At 41.1% G+C, this 22369-nt stretch overlaps 1 protein-coding gene across 1 annotated transcript; it reads left to right on the top strand.

The window, feature by feature from the left end:
* The first annotated feature begins 6 nt into the window (after window positions 1–6).
* LOC129674124 (uncharacterized) lies at window positions 7–7749 on the top strand. The gene is made up of 2 exons (XM_055604017.1): window positions 7–171; window positions 5513–7749. The coding sequence occupies exon 2, from the start codon at window positions 5568–5570 to the stop codon at window positions 7182–7184; it is 1617 nt and encodes a 538-aa protein (XP_055459992.1). The 5' UTR covers window positions 7–171; window positions 5513–5567; the 3' UTR covers window positions 7185–7749.
* Window positions 7750–22369: the final 14620 nt, after the last annotated feature.

The following is a 22369-nucleotide window of genomic DNA, read 5'->3' as shown; positions in this document are numbered from 1 at the left end:
CTCCTCGGTTGCCGCGTCATCCTTATCGGCGAAGGCTGCGCGCGACAAGTGGTGCCGAAACCCGGGAAGCCGCCGAACCCGGGTAGAGGGACAGCTTTGAGGACCCCGACTGCTCGTCGGAAAGAGGATCCAAGCCAGTGACCTGAGAAACTCCGGAGACTTTTCAGCAAGGTATGATTTCTGTGGTCTGGGTGATTCCGTTTCTCGTTGTTAGTCTCGTTTTCGTTCTTTTCTGTTGTCTGTGTCTTAATTGTGGGAAACGGGATACGGTTTGTATTCGTCCTTTTTGCGACACTGCATAATTTGGCTGTAATCCTCAAGTAGATAACTGAGTTGCCACACCCTCCCCTGTAGATAAAGGAGCAATGGAATAAGCCGCTTCTAGAAGCAGCGCGGGCGCTGTTGAAACAGAAGGAGCTTAAGGTCCCAGATCGGGTGTTGCAGAACTTTCTCAAAGAAGTAGATCGAGTGGCTCCCTGGTTCGTTCTCTCCGGGTCCCTTACGGAAGGATCATGGAGCAAGCTAAGTGGGGATCTGACACGAGAAAAGGAACAGGGGACCCTAAGACCAGGGGTATGGCCACTGTATAAATTGTTCAAATCGTGCATTAAGGATGAGAGGTGCAAGGAAAAGATCAAGGAAGGCCAGCGGGTCTTGTCAGACCATCAGGATAGTGTATCAGAAGCTGAAAAGGGTAAAGAGGCTAATAAAAGGAAGAAGCCTTCTAAGAAAAAAGAAAAGAAAAGTCATGAGAACAAGGATGTGTTAACCAAGCTAGCTAAGTTAGAAAAAAGGGCAGCACAACTTGCAAAGAAGGAAGAGGAGCTTGAAGATAAGGCAAAAAGATTGCAACTCTTACCAACCCCGCAAGAAAAAAAAAAAAAAGATGAGGATGAAAAACCTAAATTATATCCGCTCCTCACTGAGTTCAAAAATTGCACTCTATCATCTTCTTCTGAAGGGGAGGATGAGCAGGAGTCATCTGACTCTGAGGAGTCGGGTCTTGACCCTGCTGAGCAGGCAGAGTTAGATGAGGAAGCTGCAAAATATGAGGAAGAGAGATATGGCCCCGTCCCGCCTTATTCACCTGGGCGTGGCTCTGTAGCTTTTAAGTGCAGTACAACAGCTCCTCCCTATGAGGAAGTGGAAAAACACACAGGATCAGGAGGAAGGCCGTCACGCATTCCTGAAAAGGAAGTTAGAAAGATACAAGCAGCATTTCCTGTATGGGAAGATGCTCAAAATCAGAGGCAATATGCTCCTCTAGATTTGAAACAACTGAAGACATTGGTGGAGGCAGTACAGACGTATGGTATCAGTGCCTCTTTTACCTTGGCATTGGTAGAGAGGCTAGCTGCTGATGCTATGACTCCCGCTGACTGGAATAATACCGTGAAGGCATGTCTCTCTATGGGTCAATATCTTGATTGGAGAGCAATTTATCAGGAATTATGCATGGCTCAGGCTAGGCAGAATGCAACTAATCAGCACCCTCAATGGAATTATGATATGCTTACAGGTCAAGGTCAATGGGTTGTTAATCAGTCAATGTATCCTGCTGAGGTGTACCAACAGATCAACAAGGCAGCTGTTCGTGCCTGGAGGAGTTTACCAAATAAGGGACAGGTTACCGGAAATTTGACAAAGATTATACAAGGAGCTACAGAGCCTTTTTCAGACTTTGTGGCTAGAATGATGGAAGCAGCAGGAAGAATATTTGAGGACCCTGAGGGCGCAATACCGTTTGTGGAGCAATTAATTTTTGAGCAATGTACCAAGGAGTGTAGGAATGCCATTACTCCCTGGAAAGGAAAAGGAATAAACGCTTGGATGAAAGCGTGCAGAGAGATAGGAGGTCCACTGTCTAATCAGGGCATCGCAGCTGCGGTATTATCAGCCCAGAAGGCTGCAAATGCAAAGTGTTTTAATTGTGGAAAGATGGGTCATATGAAAAGGCAGTGTCGGGCGCCAACTGCGACCCCTAATGCTCAGCCTGTCAAACAGCCAGGGTTGTGCCCAAGGTGTAAAAAAGGAAAGCATTGGGCAAATGAATGCAGGTCTGTTAAGGACAATCAGGGGAGGCCCCTTCCGGAGCGCTCTACTGAGCAGCCAAAAAACGGGAACAGGGGCCCCCGACCCCAGGGCCCAAGACAAATGTATGGGGCCATCCAGCAGACACCCTACCAATCAAAAGGGTTTGTGAAGATGACTCCATCCGGAGAGCAACCTCCGGATCAGCAGGATTGGACTTGCGTGCCACCACCAGAGCAGTATTGACACCTATAATGGGATGTCAGCCTATACCTTCAGATTTAGCAGGCCCCTTGCCAGAGGGTTCAGTGGGACTGATAATTGGCCGCTCATCTGCCACCTTAAAAGGATTGCAAGTTCATCCAGGAGTCATTGATCAAGATTTCACAGGACAAATTCAAATGTTATGTTCCTCCCCTAGAGGGATTAGTGCCATCTCGCCTGGGGACAGAGTGGCCCAACTTTTGATCTTACCCAGTTTACATCAGAACTTCCCAAGTGATAAAACTACTCGAGGAGAAAAAGGCTTTGGTTCCTCGGGAGGACAGCATATGTTCTTGTCATTGGGTATGCAAGAACGCCCTATGATGAGTTTGATAATAGAAGGGAAAACTTTTCAAGGTCTATTGGACACTGGAGCAGATACCAGCATAATTTCTAAAACTTGGTGGCCGTCGCGATGGCCTCTTATTCTATCATCTCAATCCCTACAAGGGTTGGGATATGAAAATGCTCCTCAAAAGAGTGCGAAGACTTTGCATTGGCAAAATGAGGAAGGAAAAAGGGGCATGTTCGCTCCTTATGTGCTACCTCTTCCCATTAATTTATGGGGAAGGGATGTGTTACAACAATTGGATTTTACCTTAACTAATGAATACTCTCCTCAAAGTCAACAAATAATGAAGAACATGGGATGTGTTCCAGGTAAAGGACTGGGTAAATGCCTGCAAGGACGCACTAGCCCTATCCCAACCTCGGAAAAGAAAGATAGAACAGGCCTGGGTTTTTCCTAGGGGCCACTGAGGAGGCGATTCCCATTCCCTGGACTACAGAGGACCCAGTTTGGGTTCCTCAGTGGCCTTTAACCTCTGAAAAGCTTGCAGCAGCTGAGCAGCTAGTTCAAGAGCAGCTCAGCCATGGCCATATTGAGTGCTCACAGTCACCTTGGAATACTCCCATCTTTGTCATTAAGAAAAAATCTGGAAAGTGGAGATTGTTGCATGATTTAAGAGCTATAAATAAACAAATGCAGGTTATGGGGCCAATTCAGAGAGGCCTACCATTGTTGTCTACCCTTCCTGCGAACTGGAATTTGGTAATGGTAGATATTAAAGATTGTTTCTTCTCTATTCCCTTACACGATCAGGATAGAGTTAGGTTTGCATTTACCTTGCCTAGTGTAAATCATGAACAACCTGATAAGAGGTATCAGTGGAAGGTCTTACCTCAGGGAATGGCCAATAGTCCAACCATGTGCCAACTCTATGTGGCCAACGCTATTCAGCCAGTTAGAAATCGGTTCCCTGCTATTAAGGTATGTCATTATATGGATGACATCTTGCTATGCCATGCTGAGCAAGCATTACTGCAACAGGCATTTGAGATGTTGTCCGCTAACCTAAAACAAAAGGGTTTGTACATAGCACCTGAAAAGGTACAAGAGGGAGAGATCGGTAATTTCCTTGGCTCAACTATTTATCCTAGATGCATTAGACCTCAAAAGATTACCATTAGGAGAGATGTGCTCAACACGCTTAATGATTTTCAAAAACTTTTGGGCGATATTAATTGGCTAAGGCCTTACTTGAATTTAACTACTGCAGAACTTAGGCCTTTGTTTGCCATCCTTGAAGGAGATTCAGCCATTACCTCTAGTAGGCAGCTTACAGCGGAGGCTGCTGAAGTATTAACTAAGGTGGAAGATAGGCTTAAGGAAGCCTCTTTAACTCGGCTGGACCCCTTCAGTCCATTCCATTTATGCATTATCCCATCACCACAGCAACCCACCGCAGTCCTATGGCAGCAGGGACCTTTGCTTTGGATTCATTCTCAGACATCTCCAGGAAAGGTGTTAAGTCATTACCCAACTCAAGTTGGAGAAATAGCCTTAAAGGGTGTTCAATCAGCCCTGACTCATTTTGGCTGTGAGCCAGCATCTATTTTTGTGCCATACACCGCTCATCAAGTAGGGGTGTTATGTGCCACTTTGGATGTGTGGGCAATTCTTCGCTGCACCTTTACTGGTAATATAGATAATCATTATCCTAAACATCCATTGTTGCACTTCTCTTTAACTAATGCATTTATTTTTCCAAGAGTTACACAAAGCCGACCTATTGTAGGGGCTATTGATGTGTTTACTGACGGCTCAAAAACTGGCATAGGGAGTTATGTTGTGGGTGGACAATCATTTCAAAAGCAGTTTTCATTTTCCTCCCCACAATTGGTTGAATGTGCAGTAGTGGCTGAAGTTCTAAGGAACTTCTCTCAGCCCTTAAATATTGTTTCTGACTCACACTATGTGGTGGGAGCAGTAAAAATTCTAGAGACAGTGGGATTGATTTCTTCTAAAAGTACTGTGGCAATATTATTTGATGAGATACAACATATTATTAGGAATAGAGCAAATCCTTTCTTCATACAGCATATGAGAGCTCATACTTTGTTGCCTGGACCTATGACAAGAGCTAATGATTTAGCAGACAAGGCTACCAGAGCAATTTGTCTTGCATTAAATCCTGTAAAAAATGCCACCTCCTTTCATGAATTGTATCATGTTCCAGCTGATACGCTCAGGCTGAGATTTGGCGTCTCTCGCGCAGAAGCTCGGGAGATAGTTTTAAAATGCGCCAGTTGCGCGGAGTTTCGGCCATCACCCAACATTGGAGTCAACCCCAGAGGTCTTAAGCCATTACATATTTGGCAGATGGATGTTACTCATGTTCCTGCCTTTGGCAGACTTAAATATGTACATGTATCTGTTGATACATGCTCAGGAGTGATTCATGCCACTCCCCTGTCAGGAGAAAAAACGGCTCATGTCATTACCCACTGTCTGGAGGCCTGGGCAGCCTGGGGCAAGCCACGTCAGCTAAAAACTGATAATGGCCCTGCTTATGTATCTAAGGTTTTTCAACAGTTCTGCCAAAAAATGGAAGTTCATCATGTAACAGGATTGCCTTATAATCCACAAGGGCAAGGCATGGTAGAACGGGCAAATGGTGTTTTAAAGACTTATGTGCAAAAACAGAAGGGGGGACTCTGCCCCATTACAATGGGACAGAAAGCAACCATATCCCTTGCTTTATTTACTTTAAATTTTTTGAAATTGGATTCGTGTGGGCGGTCTGCTGCAGACAGACATGCTGACCATGCCTCCTCAAATGAGCTGGTAAAATGGAAAGATGTGCTTGATAATCAATGGAAAGGACCGGATCCTATTTTAATAAGATCCAGGGGAGCTGTTTGTGTTTTCCCACAGGACCAAGAAAATCCGATTTGGGTTCCAGCGCGGCTGACCAGAGTGGTCAAGCAAGATGAGCCTGATCTTAACCCTGATCCTGATCTTGAGCGGAGTGCAGATGGACCTGAAGGTGGAGACCCAGGAGATCCGCTGGGGGATCCTATCAACATTCCCACGACCAATGCCAGTCATGTATGATGCACAAGTCTTCCCCCGTTTCTTTACCACCAATGACTCCATTGGGCTACCATATTTGCCAATGTCTCAGGACATAGCCCCTATACCAGACAACAACACCCAGCCAAATAACGGCAGTCTTTGTTTTACAACCAACCAGACTCATGCTGACTCATGTATAAAGCTAGGAAATTTTTCTTATGCCAAGTTAGGAAAAGAGACCATCAGGAATCGTACATCTTCAGCTAATGCTACGGTCCTTTTTGGATGGTGGCCACAGCACGGTTCATCTTATGGGAGCAATGAACGAAAGCACCAACCTCAGTACGCCCCCTTCTGCACTGGCCGGCATGCGGACTCTTCAATTATTTTCCCATGGACGGGCTGTCAGAGTCGCAGAGCGCATCTGCTCGAAAATGGACTCTTTACCTTTTCACCCTTGGAAGGGTATGGAAATTACACCGAAATGAGTCCCTGGAATTACCCCACCAATCCCTTTAATATTTGGCTGCTGTGTGGTGTTGGTGGCAGTTGCACAGATCTCTCACCCATGGTCACCATTTTGGGTGGAGCGACAGCTACTACCACTCTGCTTGCAAATGTCAGACCTGGATCCATATCCGCGACGGAATTAGGAGGACTAAAGTCGGTGGAGCCCACCCCAGTTTGTGTTTGGCCTCCATTTGTTTGGACAGTTTGTAATTATACTGGATGTTTTTATGCTCTGTGTTGGAATGCTAGTGAGTATGACTTGGCTACTGTAGCCCGCATGCCCCGTTTTCTGCCTATTCCAGTGAGGACTAGTAGTTCTTTGGCCCTATTTCGTCAAAAGCGTGATTTTGGTATCACCGCAGCAATAGTGGCTATTATAGCCACTGCGGCGGTTGGAGCCTCCCTGACTATATCAGCCTTAGCATTAAATGGCCAGGTTGCCACGGCTCATACCCTCAATAATTTGTCAGCATCAGTTAGTGAAGCGATAGATATACAGGCTTCCATGAACAATCAGTTAAAGGGAGGATTAATGATAGTTAATCAACGTATTGATTTGGTTCAAGAACAGCTAGAGATTTTGTGGCAGCTGGCTCAGTTGGGATGTGAAACTACATTACCAGGAATTTGTGTAACTTCTGTTCCATATAACAGGTTTACTAGGGCTGCAAATTTATCCATAGAATTGTCTCGTTTGCTGCAATCTAATTGGTCCGCCGAATTTGATGAGACAATAAGAAAATTACGCCTAGCAATTGTTCAAATTAATTCCACTCGCCTAGACGTTTCCATTACTCAAGGATTGTTTAATTGGGTGTCCTCCGCCCTCTCCTATTTTAAGGAGTGGGTTGGAGTGGGAATGTTTGGAGTAACCCTGTTTGCAGGACTGCTCCTCTGTTTTTGGTTGCTCTGCAGATTCAAGAGACAACAACATCTTAAAAATGTGGCCATGGTGCAGGCTATGCTGGCTGTGGAACAGGGGGCATCCCCCCAAGTTTGGCTTAACTTGCTCAACCGTTGAGACTCTGTCTAGAACTTATGGCACCCCTGAAGGGCACAGGTTCCCATTGCACCGGGATGCTGTTCTGGACAGACCTCTGCACTCCCCAGGGCTCGGGTTCCCATTGTACGGGGCTAAGGGTGCAGAGGGTCTCCTACACTGTGTAAACTCCTTGATCGCTGATGCTGTTGGCTCAGCAGGCTGATCGGTGACCTCATGGTGTGTTAATTTTTCTGGTTGAAATGGCCTTTAATTAATAAAAAAGGGGGAGATGTCGGGAGCCGCTCCCGCCACTACAAGGTGGCGCCGGTCTCCTGCTTCCTGGTTCTTCTTGCCAGCATTGCTTTGGCGGGAGCGGTTCCCGCCAAAGGCTTTGCGATCTGCGCATGTGCCACCTTATGCTTATGTAGGCTTATGTGGTCCTCCAATTAGGGATCATATGCTAATCAGGTTTTGTGTGGAGCACCAATCACAGACGAACACGTCGCCTTGACTGGCTATTTAAGCAGAGCACAACCCGGGGTCTGGGTCCTTCCTTCACCATCTGCTAAAAGAGCTGTAACAATAAAGTTGTTGCTGGACACTCCTCGGTTGCCGCGTCATCCTTATCGGCGAAGGCTGCGCGCGACACCCACACACCTTTGAATACTCAATTTTTGACAAAGAAGCCAAAACCATTCAATGGAAAAAAGACAGCATCTTCAACAAATGGTGCTGGTCCAACTGGTTGTCCACATGCAGAAAAATGAAAATAGATCTATATTTATCACCCTGCACAAAACTAAAGTCCAAGTGGATCAAAGCCCTCAACATAAAACCAGATACTCTAAATCTGTTAGAAGAAAAAGTGGGGAACAGCCTAGAACTCATTGGCACAGGAGACAACTTCCTGAACAAAACACCAACACCACAGGCTCTAAGAGCAACAATCAATAAATGGGACCTCATGAAACTGAAAAGCTTCTGTAAAGCAAAGGACACTGTCATCAAAACAAAACACCTGCCTACAGATTGGGAAAGAATCTTCACTAACCCTTTATCTGACAGGGGACTAATATCGAGTATATACAAAGAACTAAAGAAGCTGAAAAGCAGCAAACCAAGTAACCCACTTAAAAAATGGGGAACAGAGCTAAACAGAGAATTCTCTGTAGAGGAATATCGAATGGCAGAGAAACACTTAAAGAAATGCTCATCCTCATTAGCCATCAGGGAAATGCAAATCAAAACGACCCTGAGATATCACCTTACACCCATCAGAATGGCCAAGATGAAAAACTCAAGGGACAACACATTCTGGAGAGGTTGTGGAGAAAGGAGAACCCTCCTCCACTGCTGGTGTTAATTTAAACTGATACAACCACTCTGGAAATCTATCTGGCGCTTTCTAAGACAATTAGGAATAGTGCTCCCTCAAGACCCAGCTATACCACTGCTAGGTATATACCCAAACTTTGCTCAAGTACACAAAAGGGATATTTGCTCAACCATGTTTATAGCAGCATTATTTGTAATAGCCAGAACTTGGAAACAACCCAGATGTCGTCAACGGTGGAATGGGTACAGAAATTGTGGTATTTTTACACAATGGAATACTATTCAGCAATCAAAAAGGAGGAAATCATGAAATTTGCAGGCAAATGGTGGGATCTAGAAAAGATCATCCTGAGTGAAATATCCCAGAAGGAGAAAGACAAACACGGTATATACTCACTTATATAGACCTATAAGATATGATAAACATAATGAAATCTATACACCTAAAAATGATAATGAAGAGAGCGGACATGGGGTAAGATTATCAATCCTCATTTAGAAAGACAGATGGGATGTGCATTGAACATATGACAGGAGTCTACTGAGCGCATTTGAAAGACTCTAACTAGCAGTGTCTTCAAAGCAAAGACTCATGACCAAACCTTTGGCAGAGTACAGGGAATCATAAGAAAGAAGGGGAGTTAGTCTGATGAGGAAAGGATAGGAGCTCCACAAGGACCAAATATATCTGGGCACAGGGTCTTTTCTGAGACTGACATGCAACCAAGGACCATGTATGAATGTAACCTAGAACCTCTGCTCAGATGTAGCCTGTGGTAGCTCAGTAACCAATTGGTTTCCCATAGTGAGGGGAACAAGGACTATTTCTAACAGGAACTCAATGACTGGCTCTTTGGCCTCCCCACCCCCCAAGGGAGGAGCAGTCCTGTTAGGCCACAGAGGAGAGCTTTGCAGCCAGTCCTGAAGATACCTGATAAAACAGGATCAGATGAATGGGGAGGAGGTCCCCCCTATCAGTGGACTTGGCAAGGGGCACGGTGGAGATGAGGGAGGGAGGGACTGGGAGGGAATGATGGATCAGACATGGCTGGGATACAGAGTTAAAACTGTAACTGATAATAAAAAAATTAAATTAAATTAAAAAAAAAAAAGAAGAAGCTTTTGTGGACACTGAAAACCAGATTCACATCCTCTGCAAGAGTAGTTCAGACTCTTACTCCCTGAACCATCTCTTCAGCCCACAAGCTCAAAGTTTTTGCCAGCAAAATAAGAAGTTTTCATTTTACATAAAAATGAATTAAACTAAAGAGCATATGAAATGTGCCTGACAAACAATGACTGGCCAATGATGACACAATGGTTCTTTATTTGTAGAAAAGGAAAACCACAAATTAAGGTGGAGGGAGTTGGTAGTAGGTTTTGAGGTTTTGAAGATCAAACTTATGGATATAAGCCTGCCAGGAAGATAACTCTGTCATGAGCTTCTGTCACTGAGTTGTGTTTTTTGTTGTTGTTGTTTTAAAAACAAACAAAGAAACAAACAAAAACTAGTTCTCACTATGTAGCCTACCTTGGCCCTGGACTCATCAATCCTCTTGCCTCAGCTTCCAGAGTACTAAGGTTACAGATGTGCCATCATCTTGATAATGCATATTGTATATAAAAAAATACTGCCTTTTACTAGGTCCTCAGTAGACTTGCACAATTTTTAAATTATTTCCCAAAACATATGAAATTTAATCTTAGAACTGAAACAAAACAGGATCGTAGTGACCTTGGGCTTTAAGACAGGCATTGCTTAGTAGTGCTTTCAGAGCTCCAGAATATCGTGGGCATTCTCCCAGATCACCAGGGTTAGCCAGGTCAGTATGCCACCATCACAAATCAAAATGGCATCATAATCATGTAAAATGGCTAAACCTTCTGTAAGCTTATACCAGGTACCTGATGTGTCTCTTTATAAATGGGTCTTAGAAAATATGTATCTCAAAAACGAATAACGATTTGAACTGTAGCTCAAAATGGCAGCGTGGCAAAGCTAACTATGTACAACCCCTGCTTTGTGTCCAGCGGGTCCCCAACACATCAACAAGAATAACGCTAATGTTTTAAAAATGGGGAACAGAGCTAAACAAAGAATTCTCTGTAGAGGAATATCGAATGGCAGAGAAGCACTTAAAGAAATGCTCAGCGTCATTAGCCATCAGGGAAATGCAAATCAAAATGACCCTGAGATTTCACCTTACACCCATCAGAATGGCCAAGATGAAAAACTCGAGTGACAACACATGCTGGAGAGGTTGTGGAGAAAGGGGAACTCTCCTCCACTGCTGGTGGGGATGTGAACTTGCACAACCACTCTGGAAATCAATCTGGCGCTTTCTCAGACAACTAGGAATAGGGCTTCCTCAAGATCCAGCCATACCACTCCTAGGCATATATCCAAAAGAGGCTCAAATACACAATAAGGACATTTGTTCAACCATGTTTGTAGCAGCTTTATTTGTAATAGCCAGAAGCTGGAAACAGCCCATATGCCACTCAACTGAAGAATGGATGCAGAAATTGTGGTACATCTACACAATGGAGTATTACTCAGCAATGAAAAATAAGGAAATCATGAAATTTGCAGGTAAATGGTAGGACCTGGAAAGGATCATCCTGAGTGAGCTGTCCTAGAAGCAGAAAGACACACATGGTATATACTCACTCATATAGACATGTAATATACGATAAACCTACTAAAATCTGTACATCTAAAGAAACTAATCAAGAGAGAGGACCCTGACTAAAACGCTCAATCCCCATCCTGAGAGGCAAAGAGGATGGACATCAGAAGAACAAGAAAACAGGAAACAACCTAGGAACCTGACACAGAGGGCCTCTGAAAGGCTCTTCCTTGTAGACTATCAAAGCAGATGCTAATACTTATGGCCAACTGTTGGACAGAGTGCATGGAATCTTATGAATGAAATTGGCAATAGTAAGAGCTGAAGAGGACGGGAACCCCAGAAGGAGAGCAACAGAACCAGAAAATTTGAACACAGGTGTCATTTCAGAGACTCATACTCCAACCAAGTACCAGGCATGGAGATAACCTAGAACGCCTGCACAGATGTAGCCCATGGCAGTTTAGTGTCCAAGTGGGTTACATAGTAATGGGAAGAGGGACTGCCTCTGACATAATCTGATTGCCTGCTCTTTGATCACCTCCCCCTGAGGGGGGAGCAGCCTTACCAGGCCACAGAAGGTGACAATGCAGCCACTCCTGATGAGACCTGATAGACTAAGATCAGAAGGAAGGAGAGGAGGACCTCCCCTACCAGTAGACTTGGGGAGGGGCATGCGTGAAGAATGGGGTGGGAGGGTGGGATTGGGAGGGGAGGAGGGAGGTGTTTATGGGGGGATACAAAGTGAATAAAGTGTAATTAATTAAAAATTTTTTAATTTAAAAAAGTTTATAAAAAAGAATAATAGCTAATTTTAAAAGAAAATTCAAAATTTTTATTTCAGAAGTACTCAAAAAAGAAAAAACAATAGATCATCAAAATCCAAGCAAATTTTATATCATAAAAGCGCACTGATAGAAACACTAATTATTCTTCTACAGCTAATCACAAAACATTGAAATTGAAAGCTACCTACGTCTATATTTTGTCTGTTTTTCCTTCTTTATTGAAAATATACTCTTCTCTCATACAATACATTTCAACCACAGTTTCTCCTTCCTTCAATTCTCCCAGCTCCTCACCTCTCCTCTCTCCAAGATCCACTTTCCGTCTGTTTCTCTTCAGAAAAGAGCAGGCCTCCATGAGACAACAAATAAACAAAACACCCTACAATAAGATAAAGCAAAAGCCCTCATATGGAGCTGGACAAGACAACACAATAGGAAGAAAAAAGTCCCAAGAGCAGGCAAAGACTAAGAGATTCGCCTGCTCCTGTTAGGAGTCTCACAAAAACAACCTAACAGCCATAACACATATGCATAGCATCTGATGCAGACCCATGAAGGCTACACGCTTGCCTTCTCAGTCTTTGTGAGCTCATATGAGCCTAGTAAGTCATGTTCTCCTGGTGACTGCAATCCCCTCTCTCTCTCCTACAATCTTTCTTCCCCCTCTTACACTGGTTTCACCAAGCTCTGAGAAGAGAAACCCAATAGAGACCTATAATTTAGACTCTTTCTACACATAATGTCTGGCTGGATCTTTGTAGCTGCTCCCATCTGCTGCTGGAGGATGCCTCTCAACAAAAGAAATCAATAAATGATATTCTTCTAATGATAACCTAATGATATTGTACTATACTCATATATCTACATTTAAAAAGAAATAACAAAAGCCAAGGAAGGCTGAAATTGTTATAGGGAAAATGTTGGCATTTTTATCAACAGTTTAAAGATCCAAAGTAGATATCTACACTTGGATAAATTTAATGGAAAGTATAACAAAGCCCAATTCTTTCAAAATAGCTATATATTTATTTTTAAATATTATTTAATAAACTTTGGTGAGCTAAAAAAACAAATTCTCTAAAAGTTCTATATTAGTACCAAAGTTCATGTGTGTTTAAGACTAGACAGAGTAATTTTCTAAATATTTGTAAAAGCCAATCTTACTTTGTAGTTTATGTGCCCTAACTTTAAATTAAATAAGCTGTCAGTTACACTTTAAAAAACATGAACCTATTTCTTGCCAACCTAAACAACATAAGGGCCTCTTTTTCAGAAAATTACCATTACACAATGTTTTTATTTATAAAAATTAATTAAATTGATGTGTTTAATTTAAACAAAATATGTTTAAAATATTGAGGAAATTTTAAAAGTGAGATAAAGACAGCAAATGTCATATACCTCTCAGGTTATATGGCATGAATACTATGATTCTCATTGTCCCCAAACTATAATCTGATTTTTTTCCAGAAAGTACATATCAAGGCTGACATGACAGCATAGCCTTGTAATCCTTTACAAAAATTTGTATTTAATAATTATACATGTTTATAATGTTCAGATCAAAACTATTACCATTCCTTCACTTACCTCCAATTCTCCCCCTGCCCTCCTCATGCTACTTTTCACTTTCAATTTCATATAATCATTTTTTATTACCCGCTTACTCCATTTAATACTGCCTGTGTGGATATGGGCACAGAACCATCTGCTGAAGCGTGGGCAGCCTTTCAGGGCTTCCATCCTTGAAGTAAACTGATTCTTCCTCAATTGGTCATCAGTTGCCAATACCTCCTCAGGTAAGGGTGGACTCCACGAGTCCCTCCCTCATCCATACTGGGATTCTGATCAGCTTAATCTTGCACAAATCTTGTACACGAAGTCATAGCCACTGTGAGCTCATGTATGCAACTGTACTGTCGTATCCAAAAATACTGTTTCACTACAGATAGCTACCAGCTCTGACTCTTCCTGTCCTATCTTCTGAGCTATCGAGTGGAATAAATATTTCATCTAGACCTAAGCACTCCACAGTCTCTTATTCTCTGCATGTTGACTGACTATGGGTCTATCCACCACTGCCTACTGCAAAGAGAACTTTAACAAATGAGGATTGAGAGATGCACTAGCTTCTGAGTATCACAACTCACTGAAAGAACTATGTTCATTTAACAGAATAATGGTATTTGATTCTTTTCTAGGATGAGGACCTCTCTATCTATAAAGTTTTGACCTAGTTAGTGGTATCAGGACAGCTGTTCAGATGTTCAAGTCATCCTCAACTTCCTAGGGAGACTGAGGCCCATTGGGCTACGTGAGACCTTGTCTCAAGAAAAACCAAAAAAAAAAACAAATAACTTAAAACAATAAGAAAATGTGATGTACATGTTCATATAATAATATAAGTAAAACCACATGAACATTTTAATAAGAAATAACATCTGTTAAATTTTGGGTAAAAAGCAGGATCATTACTATCTTTGTGGGAATAAGGACCATGTCCTTATCACTTCAGTAAACTTTAATCATAACAAACTATAAATGTATCTGTATTTATTCTTCAAAAACAGTTCAAGACCTGAAGATGGAAATGGAAACAATAAAGAAAGCACAAACTGAGGCAATCCTGGAAAAAGAGAACTTAGAGAAGAAAACACAGAGGTAAGCATCTCCAACAGAATATAAGGGATAGAGGAACGAATCTCAGATGTTGAAGACACAATGGAAGAAATTGATGCATCTGTCCAAGAGGATGTTAAATCTTAAAAATTCCTGACACAAAACATTCAAGAAATCAAGGACACTATGAAAAAAAATGAAACATAAGAATAATAGGAATAGAGGAAAAAGAAGATTCCCATCTCGAAGGCCCAGAAAATATTTTCAACAAGATCATAGAAGAAAATTTCCCCAACTTAAAGAAAGAGATTCCTATAAGCATACAGGAGGCCTACAGAACATCTAATATATTAGACCAGAAAAGAAAATACTCCCATCATGTAATAATCAAAACACTATATATACAGAACAAAGAAAAAATATTAAAAGCTGCAAGGGAAAAAAGGCCAAGTAACTTATAATGGTAAACCCATCAGAATCACACCTGACTTCTCAACAGAGACTATGAAAGCCAAAAGGGCTTGGACAGATATCAAACAGACCCTAAAAGAACACAGATATCAGCCCAGACTACTCTATCTAAAAAAACTCTCAGTCATCATAGATGGAGAAAACAAGATATCCCATGACAAAAACAAATTTAAACAGTACCTATCCACAAATCCAGCCTTACAGAAAATACAAGAAGGAAAATACAACCCAAGAAGGCTAACTACACTTAGGAAAACACAGAAAATAAATAACTTCACTATAACAAAACTAAAAGTAGACCAGCACACCAATACACTACTACAAATAATACCAAAATGAAAGAAATGGATTTCACTCTCCAATAAAAAGATTCAGATTAACAGAATGGATGTGTAAACAGGACCCAACATTCTGCTGCATACAAGAAACACACCTCAGCCATAAAGATAGGCATTACCTGAGAATAAAGGTCTGGAAAAAAAGGTTTCCAAGCAAAAAGACCCAAGAAGCAAGCAGAAGTAGCCATTCTAGCATCTAATAAAATAGACTTTCCACTAAAATTAATAAAAAGAGATGAGGAAGGACACTTCATACTCATCAAAGGAAAATTCCACCAATAAAGTATCTCAATTCTGAACAGCTATGCTCCAAATACAAGGGCACCCACATTTGTAAAAGAAACATTAATAAGACTTAAACAACACATAGATCCCCACACATTAATAGTAGGAGACTTCAACACTAACACTATGTTGAACACGTCATGAATCAAATAGACCTAACAGACAGCTACAGAACTTTTCAACTAAACACAAAAGAATTTACCTTCTTCTCAGCACCTCATGGAACCTTCTCCAAAATAGACCATATAATAGGTCACAAAGTAAGCTTCAACCGATACAAAAAAAAAATTGAAATAATCACTTGTATCCTATCAGATCTTGACTAAAGCTGGACCTCAACAACAACAGAAATAGCAAAAATCCTACACACACATGGAAACTGAACAACTCTACTCTATGATAGCTGTGTCAAGGAAGAAAAAAAAATGAAGAAATTAAAAATTTTCTAGAATTCAATGAAAATGAAGGCACAACATATCCAAGCGTATAGGATACAATGAAAGCACTGTTAAGAGGAAAATTCATAGCACTAAGTACCTTCATAAAGAAATTTGAAACATCTCATACAACCGACTTAACAGCTCACCTGAAAGCTCTAGGAAAAAAAAAGAAAAAGCAGACACACACAAGAAGAGTAGATAGCTGAAAATAATCAAACTGGAATCAATAAATTAGAAACAAAGAAAGAAATTCAAAGAACCAAGAGTGGGTTCTTTGAGAAAATCTGAAAGATAGACAAACATTTAGCCAATCTCACTGAATGACAGAGAGATACTATCCAAATCAACAAAATCAGAAATGAAAGGGGAGGCATGATAATAGAGACTGAGGAAATCCAAAGAAAAATTAGATTTTACTTCAAAGCATATACACCACAAAATTTGAAAATCTAAATGAAATGGACAATTTTCTTGATAGATTCAACTTGCCAAAGTTGACTCAAGATCAAGTAAACAGATTAAATAGTCTTATATTCCCTAAGGAACTAGAAGCTGTCATCAAAAGTCTCCCAACCAAAAAGATCCCAGGGCCAGGTGGGTTCAGTGCAGAATTTTATCAGACCTTCAAAGAAGAGCTAATACCAATACTCTTCAAACTCTTCCACAAAATAGAAGCAGAAGGAACATTACCAAACGCATTCTATGAGGCCGCAATCATCTTGATACCTAAACCACACAAAGACTCAACAAAAAAAGAGAATTTTAGACCAATTTCTCTTATGGACATTAAAATACAATGAACAATAAATTATTTGCAAATCAAATCCAAGAACACAATAAGGATATCATCTACCATGACCAAGTAGGCTTCATCGCAGGCATGCAGGGATGGTTCAATATAAAAAGTTCATCAATGTAATCCACCATATAAACAAACTCAAAAAAAATGAAAAAATGTATGATCATCTCCTTAAATACTGAAAAAGCATTTGACAAAATTCAACACCCATTCATGTTTAGTCTTGGAGAGACCAGGGATATGAGGTACATACTTAAACACAGTAAAGGCAATATACAGCAAGCCTACAGCCAACATCAAACTAAAAAGAGAGAAACTTAAATCAATTCCAGTAAAATCAGGGACAAGGCAAGGTTGCCCGCTCTCTCATTATCTCTTCAACAAAGTTCTTGAAGTCCTAGCTAGAGCAATAAGACAACTAAAGGAGATCAATGGAATACAAGTTGGAAAAGAAGTCAAAGTATCACTATTTGCAGATGGTATGATAGTATGTATGATATACATAAGTGACCCCAAAAATTCTACCACGGAATTCCTACAACTGATAAAGACTTTCAGCAAAGTGGCTAGATACAAAATTAACTCAAAAAAAAAAAAAAAAAAAAAACAGTAGCCCTTTTGTATACAAAAGACAAACAAGCTGAGAAAGAAATTAGGAAAACAATACCCTTCACAATAGCCACACACAAAAAAAAATTTAAGTCTCTGAAGAAAGAAATTGAAAAAGATAACAGAAGATGGAAATCTTCCATGCTCATGGATCAGCAAGATCAACATAGTAAAATTGGTCATCTTACCAAACACAATCTACAGATTCAATGCAATTCCCATCAAATCACTAAGACAATTTTTTACAAACATTGAAAGAAAAATTCTCAACTTCATATGGGAAAACAGAAAGCCCAGAATAGCTAAAACTATCCTGTACCATAAAAAATTGTTGGAAGTATCTCCATCCCTGATCTCAAGCTGCACTATAGAGCAACAGTAATAAAAACTGTATGGTACTGGAATAGAAGTAGACTGGTGGATCAATAGAATTGAACTGAAGACCCAGAAATAAACCCACACATCTATGGGCACTTGATTTTTACAAAAAAGCCAAAACCATACAATGGAAAAAAGATAACATATTCAACAAATGGTGCTGGTCTAACTGGATGTTTACAGATAGAAATATAAGAATAGATTCATATTTATCACCCTGCACAAAACTAAAGCCAAAGCAGATCAGAGACTTCAGTATAAAACCTGACACACTAAATCTACTAGAGGAAAAAGTAGGGAAGAGCCTTGAACTCATTGGCATAGGAGACAACTTCCTAAACAGAACACCAACAGCTCAGGCCCTAAAATCAGCAAGTAATAAATGGGATTTCATGAGACTGAAAAGCTGTAGAGCAAAGGACCTGTCATCAGAACAAAATGACAGCCTACACACTGGGAAAATATCTTCACCAACCCTATATCTGACAGAGGCCTAATACCCAAAATATATAAAGAACTCGGAATTAAACTGAAGCAAACCAAATAATCCAATTAAAAATGGGGTACAGAACTAAACAAAGAATTCTCAACAGAGGAACATCAAATGGTTCCTCAACAGAGGAACATCAAATGGAGAAACACTTAAAGATGTTGGCTCAGAACCATTTATACAGGCATCTGATGCCCTTTTCTGGCATGTAAGTGTACATGCACCTAGATCACTCATCTACATAAAATAAATAAATAAATCTTTTTTAAAAAAAGAAATGCTCAACATCCTTAGTCATCAGGGAAATACAAATGGAAACAACTCTGAGATTCCATCTTACACCCATCAAAATAGCTAAGATGAAAAACTCAAGTGACAGCACATGCTGGAGAGGATATGGAGAAAGGGGAACCCTTCTCCACTGCTGGTGGGAATGTAAACTTGTACAACCACTTCAGAAATCAATCTGGCACTTTTTCAGACAATTGGGAATACTGCTACCTCATGACCCAGCCATACCACTTCTGGGCATATACCTGAAAGATTCTTCACCATACAACAAGGACATTTGCTGTACTATGTTCGTAGCAACTTTATTCATAATAGCCAGAATCTGGAAACAACTGATGTCCCTTAACCAAAAAAAAAAAAGGGTATAGAAATTGTGATACATTTACACAATGAAATACTACTCAGCTACTAAAAACAAGGAAATCATATTTGCCGACAAATGGATGAAACTAAAAAAGATCATGCTGAGTGAGGTAACCCAGACCCAGAAAGACATGCATGGTATAGACTCACTTATAAGTGGATATTAGCCATATAATACAGGAATAACCATACTACAATCCACAAGCCCAAAGAAGCTAAGTAATAAAGAGGACCATAGGAAGCATGCTTAATTCTCATTCAGAATGACAAATATAACAGACATGGAAGTGGTTGAAGAGAGGGAACAGGAAAAGAGCCTATCATAGATGTCCTCTGAAAGACTCCACCAGCAGGAGATCGAAGCAGATGCTAAAACTCACAGCCAAACTCTGGGCAGAGTGCAGGGAGTCATAGGAAAGAGTGGGGGATAGAAGGACCCAGAGGGGACAGTAGCTCCATAAGAAGACCAACTGAGCCAACAAACCTGGGCGCAGGGGACTTGGAGAGACTAATGAACCAACCAAGGACCATGCGTGAAGAGGACCTAGACCGCCTGCTCAGATGTAGACCACAGACATCTCAGTCTCCATGTCTGTTCCCTAGCAAGGGGAGCAGGGGCTGTCTCTGACACAGTCTCTGTTGCCAGCTCTTTGATCACCTCCCGCTGGTGGGGGTGATGGCTTCCTAGGTAACAGAGGAAGAGGATGAAGGTAGTCCTAATGAGAATTGATAGGCTGGGGTCAGATGGTAGGGGAGGAGGGCTCTCCCTTTTTGAGGACTAGGGGAGGGGGTAAGAGATAGGTAGGGTGGAACTGGGAGGAGACAAGGGAGAAGTCTATAATTGGGATGTAATGCAAACAAATTATAAAAATAAAATTAATATAAAATTAATAAAATATACTATATGATATAAGGGACCCAAAAATTTTTACTAGAGAACTCCTACAACAGATAAGCACATTTAGCAAAGTGGCTGGGTATAAGAGTAACTAAAAAAAAAAAAAGTAGTCCTCCTATATACAAATGCCAAATGGAATAAAAAATATCATGGAAATAATGCACTTCACAACAATAGCCATAAATAATATAAAAGATCATGGAGTGACTCTAACCAAGCATGTATGATAACAAAAAAGTTAAAAGATTTGAAGAAAGAAAATGGAGAAGGTATTAGAAGATGGAAAGATCTCCCATGGAAATAAATTGGTAGGATTAACATAAGTAAAAATGACCATCCTGCCAAAGCAATCTACAGATTCAACATGATCCCTATCAAAATTCCAACACAATTCTTTATATACCTTGAAAAGACAATACTCTACTTCACATGGAAAAACAAAAACACAGCATAGGTAAGAGTAAGATAATCCTGAACAATAACAGAACTTCCAGAAGTGTCACCATCCCTGATTTCAAGCTTTAATACAGATCTATAGTAATAAAAACTACATAAAAATAAAAAAATAAAAAACAACACATTGGCACAGAAGACAACTTCCTGAACAGAACACCAATAATGCAGGCACTAAGATCAACAATGAGTAAATGAGATCTCAGAAAACTTTAAATCTTCTGTAAGTGAAAGCAGACCATCAATAGGACAAAATGGCAGCCTACAGAATGGGAAAAGAATTTCAGCAATTCCAAACTTAGTAGAGAACTAATGTCCAAAATATATAAGGAAATCACAAAAACTAGATATCAAGAAACAAATATTAAATTAAAAGTGAGGTACAGACCTCAACAGAGAATTCTCCAATAGAAGAATCTCAAATGGCTGAGAAACACTTAAATGTTCAGCATCCTTAGCAATCAAAGAAATGCAAACAAATCTACTTTGAGATTTCATCTTACACCTGCCAGAACAGCTAAGATCGATCAATAACACAAATGATATGCTGGCTAGGATGTGGAGCAAGGGAAATACTCCTCCATTGTTGGTAGGAGTGAAAACTTGTACAGCCACTATGGAAAACAATATGGCAGTATCTCAGAAAATTGGGAATGGATCTACTTAAGGACCCAGCTATACCACTCTTGGGCACATACCAAAGGACACTCCACCTTACCACAAGGACACTTGTTCAACTATGTTCATAACAATTTTATTCATAGTATCCAGAAACTGGAAACAACCTAGATGTCCCTCAACTGAGTAATGGATAAAGAAAATTTAGTAGTTTTACACAATGGAGTCTTACTTAGGAGTTAAAAACAATGACATCATGAAATTTATAGGCAAATAGATGAAACTAGAAAAAAATCATTCTGAGTGAGGCAACCAGCCCCACAAAGACAAACATGGTGGGTACTCACTTATGAGTGGATATTAGCTGTTAAGTAAAAAATAATCATGCTACAATCCAAGACCCAGAGAGGAAAAGTAAGGAGGACCCTGGAAGGGAAAATAGAGTAGATCTTGTGGCTGGAGTGGGAGTGGGTGGGGATGGAAGTAAGAGGTGGAGGGGAAGAGTGCAGGAACTGGAGGACATTTGGGGGATTATGTGGAAGTCAAGTAAGGGGAAATTCCCTGGAATCTATGAGGGTAACCCTAGCCAGGACTTCTAGTAATAGGGATATAGAGCCTGAACTAGCCACCGTCTATAACCAGGTAAGGCTTCCAGTGGTGTGACTGGGACACCAACCTAGCCACAAAAACCTTCTAACTATAACCTGTCCTGCCTGCAAGCAAGGCTGGGGCAATGGTGGTGCAGAGCTGTGGGAGTGGCCACCAACGTCTGATTTCACTGGAGGCCGCTACCTGAGATGGAGCCACATCGCTTGGATACCCAGGAGACTGGACAGCTCAGAGACCTAGGGTAGAACCAAAGACACCTGAAAAAGAAAGCGTTCTGTGAAATGATTCCTAATGGCATCTGCTATACTCATAGATCCATGCCTAGTCCAGTCATCATCAGAGGCTTCCTCTGACAGCTGATGGAAGCAGAAGCAAAGACCCACAGCCAAACGTTAGATGGCAAGAGAGCCCAGGTTGGAGTTCTCCACTGGGGTCCCTCCAGTTGGAGATCAGGGAACCCGCAAAAGAAGGGGAAGAGGAATTGTAGAAGCCAGAGGGGTTGAGGACCGGGGAGGAGAGCACACCCCACAGAATCAACTAAGTAAGGCTCATGGGGTCTCACAAGCTGAAGCAGAGGCGATCACAGAGCCTGCAAGGGTCTGTGCTAGGTCCTCTGCATATATGTTATGGCTGTTGTCTTAGTGTTTTGAGCTGGTAATGCAGGAGTTGCTAACACTTTTGCCTGCTCTCGGGACCCTTTTCCTCCAGCCTGGTTGTCTCAGCCTTGATGTGAGGGTTTGTGCCTGGTCTTATTGTATCTTTTTGTGCCATGTTCAGTTTACGTCCCTGAGATACCTACTTTTTTCTGGG

The sequence above is a fragment of the Psammomys obesus genome, unplaced genomic scaffold (assembly GCF_907164565.1).
Source record: "Psammomys obesus unplaced genomic scaffold, mPsaObe1.curated_primary_1811, whole genome shotgun sequence".
Taxonomy (NCBI): Eukaryota; Metazoa; Chordata; class Mammalia; order Rodentia; family Muridae; genus Psammomys; species Psammomys obesus.
This window is presented reverse-complemented; position numbering and strand designations above follow the sequence as displayed.